General features: G+C 46.3%; 1 protein-coding gene across 3 annotated transcripts in view; it reads right to left on the bottom strand.

Moving 5' to 3' along the window:
* NEIL3 (nei like DNA glycosylase 3) overlaps nucleotides 1-26,822 on the bottom strand; it is a 133,806-nt gene that overhangs the window by 76,335 nt on the left and 30,649 nt on the right. For all 3 annotated transcript variants that reach the window (XM_085641871.1, XM_085641873.1, XM_085641872.1), the window contains one exon: nucleotides 8,026-8,239. In XM_085641871.1, coding sequence (XP_085497997.1) covers nucleotides 8,026-8,239 — 214 coding nt within the window. The remainder of the gene's footprint in view (nucleotides 1-8,025; nucleotides 8,240-26,822) is intronic.

Raw genomic sequence — 26,822 nt, 5'->3', positions numbered from 1 at the left:
TCAGAAATCGTCTTCAGCCAGGCTTTCTTGAATCCAGTGGCAAAGTGAGCAAGGGACTCACGTCTGAGCATACCCTGCCAACTTATGGCGAACAAAGCGGTACAAAAGGGAGTGGTGATGGACGGAGAACGGTGATGGATCAAACCCAGATCTGTTGACTGGGTGTGAGTGTTTGATTGGTTCTGACACTCCGTCCATCACCACCACCCCCTTTTGTACCGCCACGTTAGGCGCTGGCAAGAACACCACCATTTTACATGTTTACGTTTAAAGTTGACATTTGAGACACATGTGCTTGTATGGTATAATGTTCCATGAAATAACTGCTTAAATTTACACATTTTCGTGGCATATTATCGGAGCCTTGAACATTGTGTATGAAAGCTAAAGTTCACTACGCAAAATGTTGTTATTGTTCGCTCTGTGACAGATTTGTCAGGATAGAATCAATAAAACAGCTTGACTGGCACTTCAGCATAGCAACATGGGTAAGAGTATTATACAAACGACATCACTCCTTTGTATAGGTAGAGGCCCATTTATTTCGCTGACACGGTCTAGGTCGCCCCATGCCGGAATTCAGCCCAGCTGAATCCGGTTTACCTCCTAAGAAGGATGGTACCCTGCTCTACACCAAGTCGGGCTCCCAGATGAAACATACTCACAGATAACTGGGAAGTTAGATCACCTGTAGGGATTCTGGCAGATTCAGCCACCCTGGGCACCCTAGGATAGGAAGCGCTTGTTACTATAACTATACTTAGATTCAAGCATATATTCTACGCAACAACGCAATGATTGAACTGTTCATTTTCTTTACCATTCTTGTGATGCGGACTACCCTGTTTTGTTTCTGTCTATTGATAATTGCATCGCACATATTTTGCACAGGAATCTTATTGCTTCAATAAATATTTTGAAATGTCAATTCGAATATTTCTTGTCTTTGCCTTTGGGCATGCATAAGTTACCAAACAATAGGGCTTTAGATCTGTTTCCACGATTTCCTTGGGAAATATAGGTTGTCATGTTCTGAGGTTGTACCTACTACCTGTGACCTTGCTAGGTTAGGGGACAGATGGTGCACAGAACTAAGGCTAACATATCCTGATGGTGTGCGTGGACTCAGTATCGCACGGCTTTGACGTTTATGTTGTCCAACAAATGCACAGTTTTACTGAGAAAGTATGAACCGTACAACATGATGCCACCAACGTTCTAACTTGGGTACTAATTTAATAGGTCTTCCGAGTAGTTTTTCTTTTGTGTGCCCAAAGATCCTACTCACCAATTAACCGGAGACATCCATGGTGTTAGGAAACAAATGCTCCTCAGCTAACTAGGGAACTTCTATTTCTAGCTGTAGGTTGTTCAAGATTGAACCTTTAAAAGGATCACCCTAAAGAGGTAACCTCCCTGAATTCCATATATTCCAAATACTTCAATAGCTAATCCAGCACAGGTTAATTGCAGACATGTCTAACACAATGTTATTACAACATGGCTCCCGCAAACGGGAGGGGATGCTACCTTCGTCGTAGAGGCCCACAAAGCATACAAAACAGAGGTATTCTATTCAGGGTCACATTCCCAACTCGGGGAATTTTCATACATGCACTGAAGCAGCAGTACCAAATCAATTCAGAGCATATGAGGATTTAGAAATCCCACTTACCTATTAGGAAAACATGAACTGGTTCCTAGAAGCCCTATCACATACATTAGAAAATGGAAGACTAGAACTCCTCAGCCAGATATAACTAACATTACAGACATAGAGCATTATACAGAGATTTAGTTACAATCTATAGACATCTAGTACAATTAGTTATGTGCGCCATAAGGGCTATCTCACAAAGGGTTGCTCACGCTGCACAACCACAATTGGCTATGCTTCGATTAGTCCAGTAGCCATTATTGCAATAATGGAGAAAGTTCCCACCAGACGCAATGGGATTCTGTTCTGGATAGAACAAAAAATAAAGCAGCTTGAAGCAGTGTTTGCCCATACGGGGCCCCAAGACAAACATTGAATTCTCACAATATGCCTGCCAATGGGGATGGCTCCCCTAGTAGAAGACTGCGCATCTTGGGGCGCGGTCTTTGCTGTGTGGTTCATGGTCATTAGCAGTTTTGTCTAAGGTGCTTAAACAGATTCAGAATGAGTTCGGGGCAGCCTCTGCCCTGGCTTTGGAGATTAAATAAATGGGCAACTTTGTTGCAGTATACTCAATAATATTAAGTAATATAAAAGAGGAAGCAGCAGGGTTGGCTATACACCAGCAACTCATGCAACTTGCTCCAGTAGATCAGGAGCCCGAACTGCCTAAAATTAATGAAGAAACTTGTACATCCATAGGTAGAGATCATTTAGGAGCCAGACCTGCTAATGCACAAACTAAGGGTAATTCTGAAAAGGATAAGTCAAAAGCAGGCTCCTGAGTCTTCTAAGAAAACAGTGGGGTGATAAGAAACATTAAGAAAAGACTAAAATACGGGGTAGATCTCCTCAACAGGTGTCCACTGAAAACCACTATAATTTGCGTAACCAGGAGCCAATAACACAGCCTGATAGATATCAGGATACTAATACACGTCCTTGTCGTTCCTTTCAGGAATCATCCGAACAATGTTTGGAGAAAGAAGGATGATCAGAGCGCAGATCAGAGGAGTACGTAAAACCGAAGGGGACACAGCCCTCCTCTGACTTCATAATAAAAAAAAATTAAAAAGACAAACCTACACAGTCAAAGCCTCAATTTAAAAAAAGAAAGTGGCTGGGATTGAAGCTAAACATTCAACAGATATTGAGGGCTTCTGAACGGGGAGTGGGCTCTGACCAGGCTGGACAGCAGAGCAGAAGTCATGAGAGTTCGCTGGAATCTTATGGAGTGTCTGGCGGCAGTAGCAACGAGTGACTATGTCCAAGTGGAAACACCAGACCAGAAACTGACCGTCCCATGTGAATTATATGAATTGCAACTCCCGATGGATCGGGATATACAACGTACTGTCAATGTTCTTTATTAGGAGAACTTGTCTTATGGTTATGACATTCTCTTGACTGAAAAAGATTGTTAAGGACTGCCCAATAGAAGAAACAGAAATTATACCAGCTTTTTCCAAAACTCGTTTTAGAATCAGTAAAACATACATACTCTAAAGAGTGAACCTTAGCACAAGCACATGTGTTATACAGCAACCACAAGGGTTGGGATGAATGATCCCCTTACCACATCGTACCTGTGAGGTCAAGCCCGCAACCACAAAGACAATACCCCATTAAACATGAGGCTTAAATACAAGTTAAAGAGATACTCACACAACTTAAATATCAAGGTGTAATAGAAAGTTGCACCTCACCAATTAATAATACCTTGTTTCCTGTAACGAAACCGGAACATTCATATAATTTAGTCTTAGATTACAGACACTTAAACACTGATACATGCACATTTGCTGTACAAAACGCACATAGCGCAGCACTAATGAACAATATAGTGCACCAAAAAAATATAAAACCACATTAGACCTATCAAATGGGTTCTTCTGCCAAAACACAGCACTAGAGAGCAGGTACTTGACCGCATTTGGCGCTCTAGGTGCTCAAAAACAATTCTGTTGATCATACCAAGGGCATAAGAATAGCCCGGGCTGTTTTCAGCGACTCACAATTTGATGACCAAGCATCGTCCTATGTTGAGGACATATACCTGACGGATAATGACTTAACAACACACTTGACCAGAGTAGATCGCATATTTTTAGAAAGTGCTCACATAGGCTACAGAATCAACTTTAAAAAAATCAAAGATTGCCTATCTTTGTGTCCTGTTCTTGGGATACGATTTGCAAAGTGAAGGCAAAAGCGTTGGAAAACACAGTTCTTAGAGAAGTGTGCGCTTTTCTAACATCCATACACTTTGAAATGACTCTAATCATTATTGGGTTTTCTAAATTTTGGCAGAACATACACACCAGATTATACCGAATGAGTAAAACCGCTTTACTGCTATATTCATCCATGCTTTTCAAGTGCACATTGGACATCTGAACACACAGAGTTTACGTTCAGTACAAGCTGATACGCTAGCTTCGAAACACTTAGACACGTGTCAACAACACAAATTTGGTGATACGTCTCCATAGAAGGCAAACTTGTCATGTTACCTGAAAGGTCCCATCCTGCTGTGATTCGTCCAGTGCTCAGTTTGCTTTCTAATGGGAGCTATTTGAAGTGGAACGATCAAGGTTGCTGGGGATGAAACCGGGAATATTATATCTGGTGACGGTTTATGCTGTTGTGACCTGTTGTAAACAAGTGCTTATTCCACCTGCCCATACAGTTAAGGATGCAACAATTTGGCTTTCCATTTCAAATGTAAACTTTGATGTTTTGAGGAGACAGAAAGCCTTATTGTTTGAGAAGGAAATGCCCTTAACATCTTGTGGGAGGGAGGGATGGGCGGAAAAAGAAGCATGGAGGCTGAATAATTTTCTTAATGTTTGCTGTATTTATTGGCAGAACGGTTATTATACAAGTCTGAAACAAGTGCTTCTTTAACCCTTCTTTCTTCTTTTTGCAGGTCGGTATTGTGGCTCGTCGGTATTGCGGCTCGTCAGTGTTGCAGCTCTACGGTGTTGGGCAGAATATAATCACCCAAAGACACAAAAAAAACCTGAATAAACCCAGAAGTTGGCGTTAAGTATGTGGTTCAGTCTTGTGTCAGTTGTTACAGACCTTTCACTGAACCCGAAAACTGTGAATCTTGTGGAGGCTAGTCACTTTGGTGCCTTCCTTATGGCCTAGTGGTGATAAAGAAGAGTAAAAGAAAAGGGTCCAGGTCTCCATTCTGACCAATACTAGTGGTTATGGGGATTTTGAAGAAACTGGCTTCTTCAGACACTACACTTTTTGTCCAGGACTTATTTCAGTCGATGAGCTGGTTTGTTCTTTTCCTTTGTGTCTTACCAGTCACCTTAGAGTGTCTTAATAAAAGCTATCTGTCTTCAGTCACCTTAGAGAGCCTAATAAAGCTATCTAGCTTCAAAATAAAAATGGCTAGGCCTAAAAAGTGGTGGACATAAACGAATGCCCTCAAACATTACCAGTCTCATAAGCCAAAGCTGTTGAAAATTACTGAATAAACAGACTAGTATGTATAATAGCACAGATCAAACAAAATGTAATATTTACTGATGTTTAGTCAATGTTTATATATGGAAGAGTAAATGTAAAATGTAATGGCAAATGAGACTACGACGACCAAAAGATAAGTAGGGGCTGAAAGCATTATGGGTTGGGGTCATGTAGTCCTTTTCGCCAATAATAATCTAATGGCAAATGAGATGGCGATAGTAAAAATGTAAGTAAGAAACTATATTTATTTCTTCAGAGAAAGTGTATAATTAGTTGGTGAGGATGGGTGTCCACCACAAGTAATAATGTCGCAAGTTTTGGTAGGTCCAATAAAGGTTTTAGTAACTTAAATCTGACCGGAGTTCAGCCCCTGGTAGGTATGGCACAGAGCAGACAAGCTTAACTTACGAAAACGTGTAAAGCATTTAGAAGTACCAAAACAGTTAAGAAAGTCGATACACAATAAAAGCCCAGTCTCATTTATATAATCGAGAATATTTAAATGAACAAAAGGACACCACACAATAACAATCCAATAGGTGGAACCAGAGAATTTTGAATGTTTTAAATAAAAATAGCTGAAAAAAGTGCAAGGCGATAACCGCAGGCAACTGGTCTCACTGTACTGGGACAAGAGTACGTTTTAAGGCTGAACTGATGGAGTGTAGGTCAATACGAGACCCAGGTAGGTCCCAATCAAGAGGCACCTTAGAACTTCGAACTTTTTCTGTAGAAAAGGTGGTAGTCAACAAGTCTTCTGCAGGACGAGCTGGATCCACATCATGTTTGACTGTGGATTGCTGAAGTGTGGGGTCCTGGTGTGGTTGACAAAGGCGGGAATGCTCAGCGCGAGCAAAGTTTGACGTCTTTGCCCAAGAATGTCTTGACAGCCATCGGCTTCAGCTCAGCGTCACTCTCAGTGAAGCCCTCTATGTTTGGACTTAGAATCTGTCCTGGAAGTCAGATCCTCAGTGGAACTGACCAGCAAAACTGGAGGGAACAGACCTTCCTCAGTTCTTCAGAAGAAAAGTTGACAAAAAGTTTTTAAGTCCCTGAATTTGCAGTTTGGACAGGAAGAGCACACTAACACAAGTCAAGTGTTCCAGGACATCAGGAACAGCACTTCAGGACTCATTCCAACGCTAGCCACCAGTAGGGTACAGGGTAGGTCCAGTGCACAGTGGGGCCCTTCAGGGAAGTGGGCTTCTAGCAGCTTTTCTGTGCTTGTAGCTTATAAGGAGATGAGCCAAATGATTCTTAGAGTCAACTTCTTTGCCCTGGGTACAACTGGGAGCAGGTCCAGTCCTTAGGGTTCTCCTCAGAGGTCGCAACAGCAGGTACACTACTTTGGTCTTCCAGAGACCCAGACAAGTTCTGAGGTTAATACAGGGAGTGCCACATTTACGGCCAGGGTGTGGGTGGGGGCAACTCTAAGCAATTGAGTGAAAGTTCCCAGTGCTGACCCTACCCAGTTTTGCCGCATTCACTGTGTGTTTCACTGTAAAGTATCCTCCAATGCCTCGTTCTACCCAACACCAAGATAATAGAAATCTTTCCTCTTTTCTGCAAAGCTACTGTGCCCACCCTCAAGGTGTGGTCAGTGGAATGGCAAACCTTTCCATGTGGTCACTCAAAACCAGTTCTAGGGGCACCTCCTCTCCCACTGGGAGTGGTGCCTGGCTGGCAGCAGGACAATAGAGGGGGTAGGCCGAGGTGTGAACTACATCTGCCAGTGACAGGGTAGGCATCATTTGAAAATAATTATGTTCCTGGGTCCAGCTCAGATGGCCATCCTGTCAGGTAAAAATCAAACACCTCTCCTTTTGACTCACCTCTGGAAACCACTTCACACCTAAATCGAGGAGCCATTCAGCTCCTAGGTGATAGTTAACTATGGCAAAAAGGCGCAATTTTTCTATGAAAAATAACTTTTTAAAAAGCTTCATTTTAAAATTACTATTAAATGAGTCCTTGAATCATTTTTCTAGCTACTACCAAACTGACACTACGCAATTTAAGATGTTATAATGAAACCCAGTGCTTTCCTGTGGGAGAACAAGCCTCTGCACAGTGAAAAAGGACTTTGGAGGTTTTTCACAGCCGGACACGTAAAACTTTAAAAATACATCCCCTGCTTTTTAAATACCATGCACCCTGCCCTGGGGCATAAGGGTGACGCAAGTAATAAAAAGTAAGGTGTAGACATAGCAAAAGGTTTATTTTGCCAAGCTGAATTGGTACTTTTAAAACTGCACACCCAGGGCAGGGACAGGTCTTTAGACATGCTTTGCATTGAAACATTAGTGGACCACAATATGTGCTGCCGTCTACTTGTGACATTTAAATTATAGGCCCTGGGTACATTTTTGAACCATATACCAGGGTCTTATAGTTAAGTTAAATGTCAATCAGGAGTATATCCAATTTCTACATGTTTGATGGGTCAGAGTACATGCACTGTGACCGGGATAGAAGAGTTTCAGTGCACAGAGTAAAAAAAAAAAACAGTGGCATCGGTTTAAATAAAATGTGGTTGACCATACATAAAGAGGCATTTTCTTACATTTTGAGACCCCAATAGTATTCGCAAGCTTATTTGCCACAACATTCTGTCTTCCTTAACCGTCTTTCTCATTGCGCAAGGTACTCAAGACATCAGGTGATGTCATAATCTGGGGAGTCACCACACGCTGTCAAAATACAGACCACATGAAGAGGGGGAGGATAACACAAAACTTTGTGTTCAATTATGTAGAAAATTACAAAGGTTATAGACAACAAACATCTGCTAAGATTCAAGAAATGTGTATTTATGTTCACAACTGTTAACAGTGTTCTTTCTTATTACATCAATCATTAGTTAAGTAGCCAATGGAAAAGTTTACCTTCACAGCTGGGTTGAGACCGCTGTCAAAAAGTGCTTCGTTTTTAATTATATTGCCCACCCCAGGCAACACAGCCTGGTCTAGAAGGATGTCGCAAAGCATGCGGCATTTTTGCTTTTTTACTTCATTCTCCGCTCTCGAGAAACTAAACTTAGCAGAGCACACATCCAAGTCCTCCATTGATCTAACTCTCTGCTCACAATCGGCAGCGTTCCTGGAACATAAAACAGGATTTAATTGATTGGACATATAAAAATGATACACAAGTATTTTAGCTTACAAACCCCAAATTAACAGATTTTAAAAATATATGAACTCCTTCTTTAAAATGTAACCTGCAACAACAGATGTCGCGGATGGTAGGTAAAAAATATAAAATGGGCTCAATGGATGTACAGAATCAGTACAGTATTAAGCTCTGCAAAATCACCAACTTAATAATATACTTTTTATTAATTGTGTAAGTTTTGTTTTACATATAAAACAGTAATTGCAATATTGTGGGCGATATTACACATAAAACGCCCAGTTACTACAACCTCCAAGTCTTACCAACTGGCTCCATAACAGGGTCTCAACCAATAATATCCATGTAAAATAAACAAAACACCAAGGATGCAATGAATAAATCAGTATCTGACTCATCCCCTTCCTTCGTAATGGAATCTTTGCCTTTCCCCCTCTTAGCAGTCTCTGAAGTACGGACTGGATATAATCTAGTCCCTTCTATAATAGCTTTTCACATTTACACTGTTCTTCATCCCATTGGGCCTTTGTTCAATTTGAGATTGCCCTAATAGCTCTCCTCTGGAATAGTTTTTTCTCCTTTTCCCTGGCCATTCTTTCCCATGCATTAAATGCTTCATACTGAAGGGGTCTAGGTGGTGGCTTCATTTTATGCTATTTTTCCTTCAAATGATCAAGAATCCTGGTGTTAAATGTCCCATATCTAGGAAAACTCGAAGCATCCTACCTTCTCAGTAATCCTACTCTATTTGAGAAGCCAAGAACATGTATTCAATCCATGTTCGGTAGTCATAATGTATGCAGACGAACCCATAGGAGGCGCCTCTTCACCTTTAAGTACTGGAAGAGTAATGTCCCCTCATACTATATTTTTAACCTCTTTAAAACATGATGACAATTTAATTCTGAAACCACACAATCTAACTGAATGTTAGGATTCTGTTCTGTATCCGTTTATTTTTCTGCTAAACCAATTAAATTCCAGTCGTTATTTTCAGTCTTTTGACAACAAATCCAAGTTAAATTTTCATCTTTAGAAATCCATTCCTAGCACGACACTACTAAGTCATCAACCAATCACAGCACGAAAGTACACCAACCGACCAATACCAGCGTGAAACAAGGACGCGCAACCTCACTCCTCACAGCGGCTCACCCTCCCATACAATTTTCTTCATACCTACACAATTTCTATTGATTCCCAAAACACTTTGTTTGCTCTACTAAAGAAATGAAGCCTCCCATTCATTCAAGAATCTTTTCAGCATTCACCAGTGATATCACCACCAGCATGAGATCATCCAAATCAATGCAGCTTCCCCTGTTTGCGCATTAGGTTCAACTAACACCGATCAATATTAATCAATCTCAACAACTTACTAACCCTATGTTATCCGAGTAGGTGATGTTACCTCACACACACACACCACACCTCAAGATTAAACAAGTTTTCAATTATTATTTTATCCCTAGATCTTTCAACTACAACAAATCTGAAATCTTCGGACACCTCTTTAACCTCTTGTTAAACTATTTTTCCACACCCACTCTTTCCTAATCGGCGTTCATTCAATCCAAGGAATTAACGCAATCGCAGCCACAACACATTTGCCCTAATAATACTCTAACCTTCAAACTGCAACTGCCTATGCGCACCACTTTGGCGGATTTTCAGGTTCTGGACATTGGATTGACGAATTGGTAATTTTAAATTAATTTCTGGGTACTATTTTATAGCTCCATTCAGAGTGTATAACCTATCCTCTCCTACCAGACTTGAGAGCAAGGAAATCTTACACAGATTCCTGGAAATAAAATCATTTTAAACGTACTTAACAAACCTAGAAGTTCCGCTCCATCCTAAGTCAATTAACTTTTGTCACCGTGTTAGAATAGAGCATTTTTGCAACACCAGCATCATTTTTTACATTTGATGCTCAGCCAACGAAGAGAGGCTTAGTGAACTTTTAAAAGTTTATCTTCTCATTAAGAGATTAGTCGATATTTTTGTTCCTTTTATTCAGGTTAGTCAGATCAGATCAATTACAGAAATAATCAAAAACATTGGTTAGAACAGGAATAGAAAAGAACAGCATGGTCCATTCAGAATATAGTACCTATTCTAATGTCATCGACCAAACCTATAAAGAACCCATAGAGAGTTATTTTTGGAAAAGAGCAAGTAGAATTTTGAAGCAAAGGCAGATAACTAAGAAAAGGAGCAAACCTCTCATAAAGGCTAGTTCTGGACACTCAGCCGAGTACTCCGGACAGTTGCAGTAGCAAATGTATAAACAAGCGAGAGAAATCACAGCAGTAGCTATGATCGGCATATGGACAGAAAGTCTCATCATCTGCGAAAGTAAAAAAAGAAATCCCCGTCAGCAATAGCTATGGTAAATTGAACTTGCACAACGAAGTGCTATGGGGCATGACAGGGTAGAAGTGCATAAAATGCCTTGATTCTTTAGCTAGGATTACAAACTATATAGAAAGGCCACTAAATATGTTGCGAAAACCGGTGAATATGTCATCAGCATCTATGGAGCAAGATCTTCCGATGGTCTGTCGTCTTCATCCTCAACTCCCACGGTAAACGTCAATGTCACCATTTAGTTATTCATAAGTGGCTACAACGTATTACAAAAAGTCTACAAAGGTTCTCATGGGAACCTTTTGAAATCTTCCTCTATTAGCTGTATGTTGTCCCATTGTGTACCAATGAGCTGCTCTATGGAATGAAACGGTTGTGTGTTTCCTATATAGCCATTGTTGTTTTCCCCATGTTAGCCTAATTTTATACGTTGTAGGCCGCTTTTGCACACATTAACAAACATCACGCTTGTTTTTGTGCGACAGTGCATCTTCCCACAAGGCAGGTTTTTGTATTTTGTTGGAACAGCCTAGGCAAGATCAAATAACATTGCTCCTTGTTATTCTCTGTGGTCAGACACTAGCACCTAGACATAATAGAGAAACGCGGGTGCTGTTTTTGTACACACATCTTGTCATATAACCTGGGATATGTTGTTCTAAAAACACAGAGCTGAGACTTGCAGATGAGAGGGCTGCGTCAGTTGGGATGTAGAGCAACTATCTATGTATGCTAAGGTATGGGGTCCGCTACTAAGCCCAGAGATCTATAACCACATAGTTTTAGTAGTGAGGGTCGGTTTAGGCAAATCCGTCAGATAATATAACAGAACGGTTTACTATACATGGTCTGTTAATGACATTACTGACGTGATTGGTTTTCTAGTTGTGGCGCAACTATTGCATATTAGAGCACAATAGTTTAAATAAATATCGTAAAACTCCTTTGCGTCGCTTTTCTATTTATTGTGGACAAATACGAGTGAGAGAACTAAGTGGGCTGACCTGCTACCGCGATCCCTGAAAGGGTCGGGAGTGTAGTGTTCTGGGGTACTAAATCACTTCTCTTTTTGGAAAGGTAAGAGGGCAAGTGAGGCACTATAAGCAAATAGTATTCGGGCCCATAGATAATGATGTGGTATGGTTACTCAATCCCTACATGCTGATATTCTATGGTCTCAAGCATAGTTCTGTTCTTGAGCAGAATCCCCTCAACAAAACATTTGAATTCTGGCATGTCCTGGTTATATCACCAAATATAAGCTGCATTAAGCATTTTCTTTTCATGAATATGCTTGTAAATTATGAATATGTGGCAAAGAAAACAATCTAAATACAATGAAGTCATATGGTGAGACTCAGAGAATTACATTTTGCATGAAACGGCACATTTCACAAAAAAAGTCAGGCTCTATAATTCAGTTAGAACATTAAATCACTATTTATGAATGCCATGTATTTTTCTTTAAGGAAAAGAGAAGAATAAAAGAATAGTGTAGTCTAGCAGTCAGAGAACGATAGTAATGAAAGCTTTCTGCTAATTTAAGCAGCATTTCCATCTTTGCACGCTTAAGAAAAGCACATTTCCTAATGAACAAGTTACTTACCTTTGATAACGATGTATCTGTAAGAAACATTAGTTAGTTAGCTTCCTCACCTTAGAATATCCCCAGGCGTCAGGCTGGATCTGGAAAGATTTTTTGTCAGCAATACCCCTTGTGCGTCGCTAGGCGTCATCTGCGGCTCCGCGTCCGCCGTTGGCGTAGTGCGCCGAAATGACGTCGGAGTACTTAGACGCCGCCCTCGCGCGCGGACGTCAGTTCTTGTACATAGCTTTCCGCGCCAGGAACGCAGAGCCATGCAAGAGACCGACACTGGTGCCAAAAAGTCTAGGGCCCTGAACAGGATGACCTTAACCCTAGATGTCGGTTCGCAGAGCGGGGAGGATGGGTGGATCGGTGAGGAATCTAACTAACTAATGTTTCTTACAGAGACATCGTTACCGAACGTAAGTGACTTGTTCATCTGAAAGAAACACGTTAGTTAGATTCCTCACCTTAGAATAGATACCCCAGCAATACCAACCCCGGTGGAGGGTCTGCGAACCAAGATCACACCAGAAAGTCCTGGAGAACAGAACGGCCAAAGAAGCCATCTCTCCGGACTTGGCTGTCTAGGCAATAGTGCTTGGCGAACGTGTGCAGTGAGGCCCACGTCGCCGCCTGACAGATGTCCTGCAAGGGAACTCCCCGTCCCAGGGCAGTAGTCGCCGCCGTGGCCCGGGTGGAATGGGCTCTCAGCCCAACAGGAGGGTCCTTTTTCGCCAAGGAGTAACAAACTTTTATACACAAGACGACCCACCGTGAGATGGTCCGTTTGTGTACGGCTCTCCCTTCTTAGCACCTGCGTATCCAACAAAAAGTTGCTCGTCCACCCGGAACTGTCTGGTGCAGTCCAAATAAAAGGACAGCGCACGTTTTGGGTCCAGACGGTGGAGCCTCTCTTTCTCTTTCGAAGGATGCGGAGGCGGAAAGAAGGTGGGCAAAGTGACCGATTGCCCGATGTGAAAGGGGGTCACCACTTACGGAAGAAAAGAAGGACGAGTCCAGAGGACAACCTCGTCCAGATGAACAGAAAGAAATGGAGGCTTAAATAACAGAGCCTGGAGCTCACTCACCCGTATAGCCGAGGTGATAGCAACCAGGAAAGCAGTCTTAAGAGTCAGAAGACGAAGTGGACAATTGTGAAGGGGCTCAAAGGGAGCGCACATCAGAAAAGTCAAGAAAAGATTCAAATCCCACTGAGGCATTACGAAGGGGACAGGAGGAAACATGTGAGTAATGCCTTTAAGAAAGCGTGAAACAACAGGGGACTTGAAAAGAGAAGGCTGATCAGGAAGCCGTAAGAAAGCAGAGATTGCAGAAAGATAACCTTTCAAGGTGCCCAGAGCAGAGCCCTGCTGGGCCAAAGAAAGAAGAAAGAGTAGAACCTCAGAAAGAGGGGCGGAAAGGGGATCCACAGCCTTTGCTGTGCACCATGCCACAAATTTGTTCCACCTGCAGGCGTATACCGATTTTGTGGAGGGACGCCAGGCTGCCAGAATCACATCACAGACTTCAGGAGGCAAGTCAAATGGCATCAACTGTCGCCGCTCAATCTCCATGCATGGAGGTGGAGACTGGACAGGTTCGGGTGGAGGACCGTCCCCTGCTGCTGCGACAGAAGGTCCTCCTGAAGAGGCAGTCGTATCGGAGGATCGATTGACATACTGAGTAGCTCGGGATACCAGTACCTTCGTTCCCAATCCAGAGCCACTAAGATGACTTGGGCCCGGTCGCGCCTGATCTTCTTCAGCACTCTGGGCAGAAGTGGTATAGGCGGAAAGGCGTACAACAGACCGCAACTCCACTCGCGACGAAAAGCACCTCCGAGCGAGTGCCGCCTTGGAAATTCCAACGCGCAGAACTGCTGACATTGCGCGTTCTCTTCGGTGGCGAATAGATCTAACCAAGGCTCTCCCCACTGCAGAAAGAGACCTTGCGCCCCGTCCGAGTTCAGACGCCATTCGTGATCCATCATGCACCGGCGGCTGAGTTCGTCCGCTCTGGCGTTCAGATGTTGAACCACCAGGACGATGCCCTGGTGTTCCAGCCATGTCCAGAGGCGCAGAGCCTCCTGACAAAGGGTCCACGACCCCACCCTGCCCTGTTTGTTGCAATACCACATGGCGGTGGTGTTGTCCGTGAACACCTGCACGACACTTCTCCGGACAGAGGGAAGGAAGGCTTTCAGTGCAAGCCGGATCGCTCTCAGCTCCAACAGGTTGATGTGGAGTTGAGACTCCGCCGGAGACCAGAGTCCTCTGATCTCCGTCTCTCCCATATGGCCCCCCCATCCCAGGAGAGACGCGTCCGTGACTACTACGTGCTCCGGTTGGGGTAGGGAGAGGCATTTGCCCCTGACCCAATCGCAGTCCGTGAGCCACCACTGCAACTGTTTCGCAGTGCCCTCCGAGATCAAGACATGGTCGGACAGGTTGCCTCGATGCTGGGCCCACTGAAACTTCAGGTCCCACTGCAGAGCCCGCATTCGCCACCTGGCGTAATGCAACAACAGGATGCAGGAGGCCATCAACCCCAGAAGCCGCAGCACCAACCTGAACGAAACCCAGGATAGAGGCCGAAAGATGGGAATCAGAGCCTGAATATCCCGGACCTGCTGTTCCAGAGGATAAGTCCGGAACTGCGCCGAATCTAGAACCGCTCCGATGAAGAGGAGCTTCTGGGAGGGTCTCAGGTGTGACTTCGGCACGTTGATGGAGAACCCCAGCAAATGCAGGAGGTCGGCCGTAGTCTGGAGGTGGGAGACGACTTGCTGGGGAGAGCCCACCTTCAACAGCCAGTCGTCGAGATAGGGGAAGACTGGAACCCCCGATCTGCGCAGATGAGCTGCGACCACCGCCCTCACTTTCGTGAACACCCGAGGGGCACTGGTGAGGCCGAAGGGGAGCACGGTGAACTAAAAGTGCTCTTGGCCCACCGTGAACCACAGGTAACGCCGGTGGGCCGGCAGGACGGGGATGTGAAAATAGGCGTCCTGCAAGTCTAACGCTACCATCCAGTCTCCAGGGTCGAGGGCAGCTAGAACCTGAGCTAAAGTTAGCATCTTGAACTGTCCCTTCCGGAGGAAGGCGTTGACGCTCCTGAGATCCAAGATAGGGCGTAGGCCCCCTTTGCCCTTCTTGGGAACCAGAAAGTAGTGGGAATAGCAACCACGGCCTACTTCTGGACCAGGAACGCGCTTGACGGCCTCTTTGGCCAAGAGGGCCGTAACTTCCACCCGCAGAAGATTCAAGTGATCCTCCGATATACGGTGGCACTGCGGTGGCATGGTTGGAGGGGTCGTCTCGAAGGGGAGGGAGTAGCCCCTTCGGACGATTTGCAGCACCCACCTGTCCGAAGTGATGGCTCGCCAGTGGAGCGGGTGATGGCGAACTCTGCCGCCCACTGGCGTGGAATGGGCCTGAAAGCTCGGACTAGGAGGGCTTTGAGGCGGATGCTGCCGGGGTGGATGTGGACTGACCGGCACGTTGTCCTCCAGTACTGCCACGGCGGAACCTACGTCCGCGTGCAGGTTGGGTCTGTGGCCGGTGGCTAGGCGGATGTGAGGAGGCGCCCATTCCTTGGCCACGAAAGGGGCGGAAGGCGGAAGTTTGCGGTCGTGGGGCCGTGAGACCCAAGGACATGGCCGTAGCCCGGGAGTCCTTAAAACGAGCCAGAGCACTATCAGCCTTCTCACCAAAAAGGCGAGTGCCATCAAAGGGCATACCCATGAGGGAACTCTGGACATCCCCCGAAAAAGACGTGGACCGCAGCCAGGCGTGGCGCCGGAGCGCCCCCGTGGTGGAAATCGCCCTACCCAGCGAGTCCGTGGTGTCTAGTCCACACCGTATGGCATGTCGTGCTGCATCTCGCCCGTCAGCAAGCGCCTGGGAGAGACATGTCCGGGCCTCCTCCGGACACAGGGGCAGCACGTCCTCCACCGTATCCCACAGAGAGTGGGAGAAACGGTCCAAGAGGCAAGCGGTGTTCAAAGACCGCAGGCCCAAACTCAGGGAAGAGAACAGCTTCTTTCCGAACTGTTCTAGCCTCTTGGATTCTCGATCCGGAGGAGCGGACGGGAAGGAGGATTGGGAAGTGGAGGCCTGGATAACCAGACTCTCAGGAGTGGGGTGTTGGGACAGGAAACTGGGGTCGCCCGGAGCAGGGCGGTGGCGCCGGGCCACGTTCCGATCCACAGGAGGAACTGTGAAGGGCTTGGACCAAGTGCCCTGCAGAACGTCTATCAGGGCCTCATTGAACTGCAGCAGAGGCTCAGTGGAGCTTGCTGACGGTTGAAGCACCTCTGTGAGGACGTTAGTCCTCACGGCCACAGCAGGCAGCTCGAGCCCCAGGGCTGCGGCCGCCTTGCGCAGCACCACTGAAAAAGCTGCACCTTCCTCCGAGGCCACAGTCGGAGGAGAGATGAAACCAGCGTCCGGGGAAGTGTCCAGACCACTGGCATCCCCCAGTTCGTCTGCCCAGTCCTGCGAAAGTTGGCCCTGTATGGCCAGAGGGTCCTCAGACACCTCCCAGTCGCCCCCGTCATCAGATTCCTGATAAACAGGAAGAATGATCGGAGACGGGCGGTAGATGAAACGCTCATCCATCGGCGTCAGGTGCAGCGTCAAGCGGCGCCGGGCCCGGACAGGGGCTAAACCGGGGAACGGCGTCGTCCGGAGACGGCGCCGGGGGCGGAACCGGTGTCGGCACCAGCGGAGGCGTCGTGAGGTCAACCGGTGCCGGCAGAGATCCAGGCCTGGATCCCTCAGGGACCTGCGGCGTCGGGACCGAAGTCGTCGATGGCACCGGAGCCGCCAGCACGCGCGGTCGCCCAGTTGAACCCGCGCGGCCCGAAGGCGCGCCGGCAGGCGGAGCCAGGCCCCTCATGGCTGAGAGGAAGGCACTGATCTCCGACGGAGTCGCATCAGTCCCAGGGACCGGCGGGTATGGGGACGGACGCAGCTCCTGCGGCTCCAATGGAGCCGCAGGGGTGGGACCACCCTGACTCTCGGCCGAGTCGCGCGACCGGCGAGGGGAGTCCGAAGAGCGGTGTCGCCTCTTGGACTTCTTAGATCGCTTCGACTTACCCGAAGACTTCGAGCCCGACGAGCGATGATGGTGACTGCGGCTCCGCGACAGGTCCTTGGAACCTCCTCCTGGACCGGGACCGTGAGCGGCACAGAGCCGAGTGCCGAAGCACGAGAAGCTTACTGGACCGCTCCCGCCTAGCCTTCGAGGTCAAGGCCTGACAATCGGGGCACGACTCCGCGTCGTGGTCGGCCGCCAGGCAGTAAAGGCTTTAAACCCGGGCATCCTACCGGCACCAGAGTCAAGTCGACAGAAGACCAAAAAGAGTCAAAAAGTTTAGTCAAAAATTGACTAAGGGGTAAGCTCTTCCCGGATCGGCGCTGTCTGGCGCGGAAAAAAGAAGAACTGACGTCAGCGCGCGAGGGCCGCGTCTAAGTACTCCGACGATGTCATTCCGGCGCACGATGCCAACGACGGACGCGGAGCCGCAGACGACGCCTAGCGACGCGCAAGGGGTATTGCTGACAAAAAATCTTTCCGGATCCAGCCTGACGCCTGGGGATATTCTAAGATGAGGAATCTAACTAACGTGTTTCTTTCAGGTGTCTACTTTAATATGCATTTCTATGCAAACATTTTTAACACGTTTCTATATTAGCAGGTGGTACACTTTTCATAAAATATTTCAGCTTCCTCACCACCAAAATTACGACACTGAGACAATTTTGTCTTCGGTAAACGTTTGTGCGAGGACATGGAAAGACGGTTCTCTAAAGAGGAGTTGAAAGAATGGTCAAGCTTTGATTTCCATGCAGTAGCAACACAATCACAGTTTGATTTTGGGACTGAGAACGCAATACTTGTTCAAAAGTATAAGAAGGTCCTGGTCAATTGTGAAACACCTGGTAATAGTATTCAGAAATACAGAGATTATAAATAAGTATATAGTGGCAGAACATGCATAAGGCGGGTTGTTTAGGATCTTTCAAGACAAGGTGAATTTCCCCTCTGCAGAATGCTGCGCAATACAATGCAGTATCTCAGCTTGTTGATGTCTGTGCAGCCTTTGAGACTTCAAGTGCAGACTGAACAAGGATTCATCCTAATGAACTCAATCAAGTCCAAATTAAGAAACAGACCAGAGGAGACCTACATATGCTAATGAGAACAAAGGCCTAACTATTTAAGTGGGAAAGTTGACCTAGATCAAGTTTATCAGCACTGGAAGAATGGTAAGGACCGTCAAGAGAAGCAAACATGACACGCATCTAATGTCAGCACCTGACTTGTCTGCCCTTCATCCCAGCCCCTCCCACAGTCCATGCGTGGCTTGGATATGAACATTTCTCACCCTGCCTATTGGCAGGGGCATTGTGACATTTATCAATAGTATGTACATCACATTGTAAATATTATGTAATTGTTTAACTTGCTCTGTGTAATTGTCGTTGACATAACCCTCTGCAGGACTCCAATTGATCATGTCCTTAGAGTGAGCCACTACATCACGGGACTGCCGTAATACCTTCTTACACGGCGCAATATTTGTAAAAATGCTCCTTTTTTCCCTTTAGTTGCAAAACAAACGTTTGAAGTGGCAAACACCTCTGATTTTGGTACTTGCGCGCTGCACTCATGTGAATTGTCAGTTTCTTGGTGCACATACCCTTGGCTGCAATGTACAGAGTAGGTAAATCAAATGAGAGGTGCCCCACGATCCAAAGGGACAGGGCTCCGTATCAGACTCTCAAGTCGCAAGTTTTCCCTTTGAAATCACACTTGGGCACTTCAGTTATAAACTGTTCATTCATACATTCAAAGTCAGACTCTCATAATCCAAATCCTGAGTAAGTTAAGTGCGGAGAACAATTCCAATGATTTTTATAAGGCTTTAATCGCAAATCATTCCATGTATCGTTACAAATATTTAAAAAAACAATCAGAGCTAAACATACACCGCAGAGAGAGAATTATTTAAAAACTCCATGTTAGAAAGTATATTATGTACAGGAAAGCAGCAATTTAAGGACAAGAGATACACAAGACAATGACATCGGTCTTAAAATCTTGCGAATTTGTAAGAATCACAACGGCACATGATTAAGACCAGTAAAGCACAGAGACCGTACACAGCTGCACACAATGGAAATAAATTAGGTGTAACATTGGCCACACATACTCTGAATGTAATCATAACTTATTGTCTTGAGTTAACTGTATCCGTTTGAAATCCACGTTGATGCTATATTAGTCTAACGTGTAACCAGGCTTGAGTAACATGAATGTAATTCTATTAAATGCCTTGCTAGTGTCTTGTTTTTTTCTCTCCTCGGTCTTAGCATGTGCCTTGTTGCACAAGTTACTTACTTGTGTAATGATATATCTGTAAGAGACATTAGTTAGTGATAGATTCCTTACCTTAGAATATCCCCAGGCGAGAGACTGGATCCGGAAAGTTTGTCAGCAGTACCCCTGCGCGTCAGCAGGCGCCGGCGTACGGCTCCGCATACATCGCTGGCTTCGCATCCGCCGAGATGACGTTATCAGAGCCACTTAGACACGCCCACGCGCGTTGACATCAGTTCTGTACACAAATTTTCCGCGCCAGGAGCGCAGAGCCATGCCAGAGACCGACTGCTGGCTCGACAAGTACTCGACTGCTGGCTCGACAAGTATTCGACAAAACAAGTTGTCAGAAACCAAGTTAAAACTTTAACTAGGGATACCGCTCTCTCTCGGATCTGCGCTGCTACGTGGTAAAAGAAAGAACAGACGTCAGCGCGCGTAGGCCCGTCTATGTAGCTCCGATGATGTAATCGGCGGATACAACGCCAGCGATGTACGCGGAGCCGTACGACAACACCTGCTGACTCGCAGGGGTACTGCTGACGAAATTTTTCCGGATCCAGTCCGACACCTGGAGATATTCTAAGGTAAGGAATCTATCACTAACGTGTCTCTTTCAGATAAGTTAGAATAGGCTCACTGTTTATTGTATTAGACTGGTAGGTAACCGAACCTTAATCAGAAGTTGGCCTTGGCTAAGGAGACCGTTAGTGGGAGAGTTATTCCCGTACCAGGCAGACTGGACTGATGTTACATCCAAGGTCACCCAGATGATTGCGCCTTTGTTGAGAACTGGAAAATTAGGGAGTCTACCTGCTCCAAGAGAACACTGTCTTTGGACTTGTTTGTTTGGAAAACAACTACGGAGAAGCCTTTTAGAATCATCTTTCATGCCTTATTGTGTGACCTTTAGAATAGTAGGGCACACTCTGTCCTGAATTAGACTCTCCTGATTTGCCTTGCCCAGGGTGTTTAGCTTACTGCTTAAGCACTGATACTTCCCCTGAACTTTAAACTTGTTTCATCAATGGTGACACCTGCTTCATAGAATGTCCCCTTGACACTTGGAATGCATTATTTACAATAGGGAAGTTCCTTTATGCAACCTGCTTAGTTGTTATTTTGCTTGCTGTAAGCGATTCTGTATAGAACTAAGGACCTAAAAGGGATGACCTGAACCCTAGAGAACAGTTCGTAGAACGGGGAGGATGGGCGGGCGGTAAGGAATCTATCACTAACGAATGTCTCTTACAGATATATTGTTACACAAGTAAGTAACTTGTGCATCTGAAAGAGACACGTTAGTGATAGATTCCTTACCTTAGAATGCATACCGAAGCAATACCAACCCCTGTGGTGGGTCTGCGAAGTGTGATTACACCAGAAAGTTACAGAGAACCGAACGGCCAAAGAAGCAGTCTCTCCGGACCCGACTGTCAAGGCAATAGTGCTTAGTGAAAGTATGCAACGAGGCCTAAGTGGCTGCCTGACAGATGTCTTGCAGGAGGACACCGCGTCCCAATGCTGTGGTAGCTGCTGTCACCCTGGTAGAATTGGTGTGCAGCCCAACCGGAGGTTCATTTTTAGCCAGAGAGTAACAGGTTTTAATGCACAAGACAACCCATCGGGAGATAGTGCGCTAGTGCACAGCCCGGCCTTTCTTGGCACCCACGTAGCCAACAAAGAGCTGGTCATCCACCCAGAACTTCTATTCTCTTGAAGGGTGCGGAGGCAGAAAGAAAGTGGGCAGAGTGACAGTTTGCCCTGTATGAAAGGCAGAGACTACTTTTGGTAGAAAGGAGGGACGCGGTCGAAGCACAACCTTGTCTGGATGAATCGCCAGGAAAAGAGGTTTGCAGGAAAGGGCTTGGAGCTCACCCACCCGCCGAGCTGTGATGGCCACCAGGAAGACAGTTTTCGAACTAAATAACCGCAAAGGACAGTTATGAAGAGGCTCAAAGGGAGCACACATCAGGTATGTGAGAACCAGTTTCAAGTCCCATTGAGGCATCACAAAAGGAATAGGAGGGAAATGGTGAGTAACGCCTTTGAGAAATCTATTGACAACTGGAGACTTGAAAAGAAAGGGCTGATCAGGCAACCTAAGAAAGGCTGAAAGAGCAGAAAGGTAGCCCTTGATAGTGCCCAAAGCAGAGCCCTGCTGGGCCAAAGAAAGATGGAATAGGACCTCAGAAATAGGGGCAGCAAGAGGATCAACAGATTTTGCTGTGCACCATGCCACAAACTTTTTCCACCGACAGGCGTATACTGTTTTAGTGGAGGGACGCCTGGCTGCCAGAATCACATTACAGACTTCGGGAGGCAAGTCCAATGGAATCAGCTGTTGCCGCTCAATCTCCATGCAAGGAGGTGGAGGTGGACAGGTTCGGGTGGAGGACCCTCCCCTGCTGCTGCGACAGGAGATCGGGGGATCCACGCTCATACTGAGTAGCTCAGGATACCAAACTCTTCGAGCCCAGTCCAGTGCCACAAGAATGACTTGGGACTGGTCGCGCCTGATCTTCTTCAGCACTCTGGGCAGAAGTGGTATAGGCGGAAAGGCGTACAACAGACCGCAACTCCACTCGCGATAAAAAGCGTCGCCTAGCGAGTGCCGCCTTGGAAACTCCAACGCGCAGAACTGCTGACATTGCGCATTCTCTTCGATGGCGAATAGATCTAACCAAGGTTCTCCCCACTGCTGAAAGAGACCTTGCACCACCTCCGAATGAAGACGCCGTTCGTGATCCAACATGCACCTGTGGCTGAGTTTGTCCGCCCTATGTTCAGGGTACCTGCCAGGTGTTGAACCACCAAGGAAATGCCTTGACGTTCCAGCCACGTCCAGAGACGTAGAACCTCCTGGCAGATGTGAAAATCTTTTTCCCAAATTGCTCCAGTTTCCTAGATTCCTTGTCCGGAGGAGCAGAAGGGAACACACTCGGCGAGGCAGAAGCCTGGACAACCAGACTCTCAGGCGTCGGGTGTTGTGTGAGAAAGATGGGATCGCCTGGCGCCAGGAGATGTTGGCACACCACACCCTTGTCTACAGGAACTCCTGTTAGGTTTGATCCAGGTGCCCAACAGGATATCAAGAAGCGCTTCATTGAAAGGCAGTAACGGCTCCGCAGAGGACGACTGTGGCTGCAGCACCTCAGTCAGGAGATTGGTCCTGATAGGTACAGAAGGGAGCTCGAGGTGAAGAGCCTCAGCCGCCCTTACGCAACACCACTGAAAAATTCGCAACCTCCTCCGTGGCCTCGGAAGAAGGGAACATAATACCAGGGTGTGGAGAAAAATCCAGATCTACTGGACACTCCACATCGCCTTCCCATTCAGGCTCATCCTCGCATTGAGCTGCAAGAGGGTCCTCAGACCCCTCCCAGTACTCCCCTTCATCCACCGGTTGCTGAAGAGGCTGGTAAGGATGAGGTGCCCTGGGAAATGGAATAAACTCCCCTCCAAGAAATGGAATTGGAGGGTAAGATACCAGTCCCGGTTCGGCGCTGTCCGGCATCAGCGGCGGGAAGCCGGCTCAAGGGCCGGTGCCAAGGCCCGAGCCGAGGCCGGAGCTGGTGGCGCCGTAGAGTATGGTGCCAGCGTAGCCGAGGCCAGAGGCGGCGACACGGAGGCAAACCCTTCCGACGGATCCGCGGTGCCCGAAGGCGCTCCGGAGGGACCCGGCGAGGCAAACAAATGGCGCAAGGCTGACATGAAGGCCTGCACCTCGTCCAAAGTCGCGTGCGGTCCCGGAAAGGGTGGGTAGGTCCTAGGCAACAACGGAGGCTCCAACGGAGCCGCGGAGGAGTGATCGCCCGCCCCCTACACCGCGTTCCGCGACCGGTGAGGGGTAGAGGAAGAGCGACGTTGCTTCTTCGACTTTTTATGGCGCCTAGACTTACCTGTCCCCGATTCCGGCGAGCGATGCGGATGGCTCTGCGACCGGTCCCTCGACCTCCCACGAGATCGGGACCTCGATCAGCGCAGAACCGATTGCTGGACCACCAACAACTTGCGGGAATGCTCCCGCAAAGCTTTTGGCGACATGGCCCGACAATCGGAGCATGCCTCGGGGTTATGGCCGTGCCCCAAGCAGAAGGGACACACGTCATGCGGGTCCGCCACCGACATGTTTCGGCAGCAGGCCCTACAGGACTTAAACCCGGGCGTCCCTACTGCACCAGGAGTCAAGTACTCGACAAAACAAGTTGTCAGAAACCAAGTTAAAACTTTAACTAGGGATACCGCTCTCTCTCGGATCTGCGCTGCTACGCGGTAAAAGAAAGAACAGACGTCAGCGCGCGTAGGCCCGTCTATGTAGCTCCGATGATGTCATCGGCGGATACAACGCCAGCGATGTACGCGGAGCCGTACGACAACGCCTGCTGACTCGCAGGGGTACTGCTGACGAAAACTTTCCGGATCCAGTCCGACACCTGGAGATATTCTAAGGTAAGGAATCTATCACTAACGTGTCTCTTTCAGATAAGTTAGAATAGGCTCACTGTTTATTGTATTAGACTCGTAGGTAACCGAACCTTAATCAGAAGTTGGCCTTGGCTAAGGAGACCGTTAGTGGGAGAGTTATTCCCGTACCAGGCAGACTGGACTGATGTTACATCCAAGGTCACCCAGATGATTGCGCCTTTGTTGAGAACTGGAAAATTAGGGAGTCTACCTGCTCCAAGAGAACACTGTCTTTGGACTTGTTTGTTTGGAAAACAACTACGGAGAAGTCTTTTAGAATCATCTTTCATGCCTTATTGTGTGACCTTTAGAATAGTAGGGCACACTATGTCCTGAATTCGACTCTCCTGATTTGCCTTGCCCAGGGTGTTTAGCTTACTGCTTAAGCACTGATACTTCCCCTGAACTTTAAACTTGTTTCATCAATGGTGACACCTGCTTCATAGAATGTCCCCTTGACACTTGGGATGCATTATTTACAATAGGGAAGTTCCTTTATGCAACCTGCTTAGTTGTTATTTTGCTTGCTGTAAGCGATTCTGTTTTGCCTCTATTTCCTTATAATATACACATTCAGATTGCATGATCATTGATATATGTATGCTGTTAAAATAGTTTTGCTGACTAATTTGACTTGTAACCTGAACTAAATTGTTGATAAAACCCTTAGGTTTTTGACACCTTCCTCTCGGTCGTTCGTGTGGAGCCAAGTTGATTTCACTGTACATAAAATATGTTGCTAATGTTAGCTCCTTTCTTATACTTCAAGTCGACAGTTAAAGGGTCTCTACGACTAGTGGGGATTCTCTGATGATTTCACTAGGAGATTGAGATTTAAGAAACCCTGATCACTCGCATAACCGTCACCAGTGAGAAACATTTTTCCTCTGCTTCTGAAAACAGTTGGGGATCACCCAGATCACAGGAAATCCATTATATTAAAATGAATTCCAGCGAAGGTGATACATGGAGAGTTGACTCCTCTGCCCAAGCAGTAAAGAGTGACAGCTTCATATTGCTCCCTGGTGTTAACCTAGCTAAAAATAACAGAGACCTCCACATCAGAATCGCCACCAATTGCGTTCCCAGGAGTAAGGGATGTTATTCAAGCCCCTGAAACTGCCCATCAGATGGTTACAGATCCAAGAAGGCATGTGGTTCAAGAGTCCATATTGTTATTCAATAACAATCCACATAGGTCTGCATCCAGAAGAAGCTGAGGAGGGAGAGGGGTTGAGAATTCTTAGTGACGTGCTTCCTAGCCCACAATCCATACTCGCAGTAATCTGCTGAAATGGATATCTCAGAGTCCAGAGAAAGGGATCGTAAATGCACCATGGGCAACCCTCCATACCCTTAAGAGCACATTAGAAGATAGTAATCAGTCTAGACAATGCTCAGAATCTTGGCTTCAGTGAAGCACCAGTTAGGTTTGGTGTCATACACAAGGCTTAGGGAAGAGCACCAACTTGAAACTGGAAAACATCAGTTTCAGATCTATAGATAAATAAGTCTTTGGGCCGAAGATGATGGTTAAGGTGCACCTGGTCACAGCATTCTCCTGTAGGCAAAAGCTAAATACAAAATATCCTTTATGGGGGTAAGTGACCAATGGGGTCAATAAGCACTATGGCTAGTTTCTAAAGGCCTGATGATTCAACAGCAAGTCTAACAATAATGAGCGCACCACAGGTTGTGATTACCACAATCACACGATGCACAACCCTTACAAAAACAGCAAACAGTCTTGACTTTAGGAAAGGCACGGAGCGCAAAGCTCAAGCTGAAGGTTAGACCCTGTACTTCTGAAGGATCCTAAGAAACAAACCTCATTTATTTCTGGGGAGGGATGCAGACAAGAATATGTAAATATGTATAGACAGAGAAAATTCATGATCTTTGGACAAAAAGTCGAGCTAAAATAACTATCTTAACGGAGTTCTTCAAGATCTATAATGGCCAAGAAAAGACTCTGAATCAAGTCCCAGATCAGAACCCACCTGCACATGCAAATGCAGATGCAGTACAAATGTTGCGCAACCGAGAGAAGTGCCTGTGGTACTCAACGCTCCATGCGCAGCCATGCTTCAAATATTGTGCTTTTTTATGCTGAAAAGAATGTCCCCAATTAACAAACATATTGGGGTCTAGAAAATCTCCGAGTCTGAACCAGGTGTAGCAGTCACAACGGTTAACCGTGGCAGCTACCTCTTTCATTAACGCGAGCGTCCGTATGAGTAAATTTAGAATTCCAGTAAGTATTAAATAACTGAGAAAATCATAACCTTCTCCTCATAGGTTCTCATAAAATAGAGCACTTGTGCAAAACATTTTGCATTCAAGTGTTATATTTGATGTATTTATGCAATTCTTAAGGTGCTCCCTCACCTCAAGATACTGATGAATACTATACACTTAAATGAAAATAAAATGAACCATAAAATCTGCTAATTAGAAAAAAGTGAGAAACAAATGGCTGAAATACTTGTATTATTGATTATCAATAGGAGAGAGAGGATTAGAGAACTTGTCCTCTTCCCCAAGGTTAGTATCATCAGATAGAACTTGTCTAAGTGGACGTGATATGGTGGTCACATTTCCTCTCAAGACATTCACTTGCGATCCACGGAGATCCGGCATAGCCTATTAGGTCTTTGAGAGGGTCCTGAGTGACGATGTAAACAAATCTGCCGGAATCTCATGGGGCGTTCTTTGCTAATCGCAAGTGAATGTCTA

The sequence above is a fragment of the Triturus cristatus genome, chromosome 2_2, assembly GCF_964204655.1.
Source record: "Triturus cristatus chromosome 2_2, aTriCri1.1, whole genome shotgun sequence".
NCBI lineage: Eukaryota > Metazoa > Chordata > Amphibia > Caudata > Salamandridae > Triturus > Triturus cristatus.
Note: the sequence above shows the minus strand (reverse complement) of the source record. Positions and strands in the feature narration are given on the sequence as shown.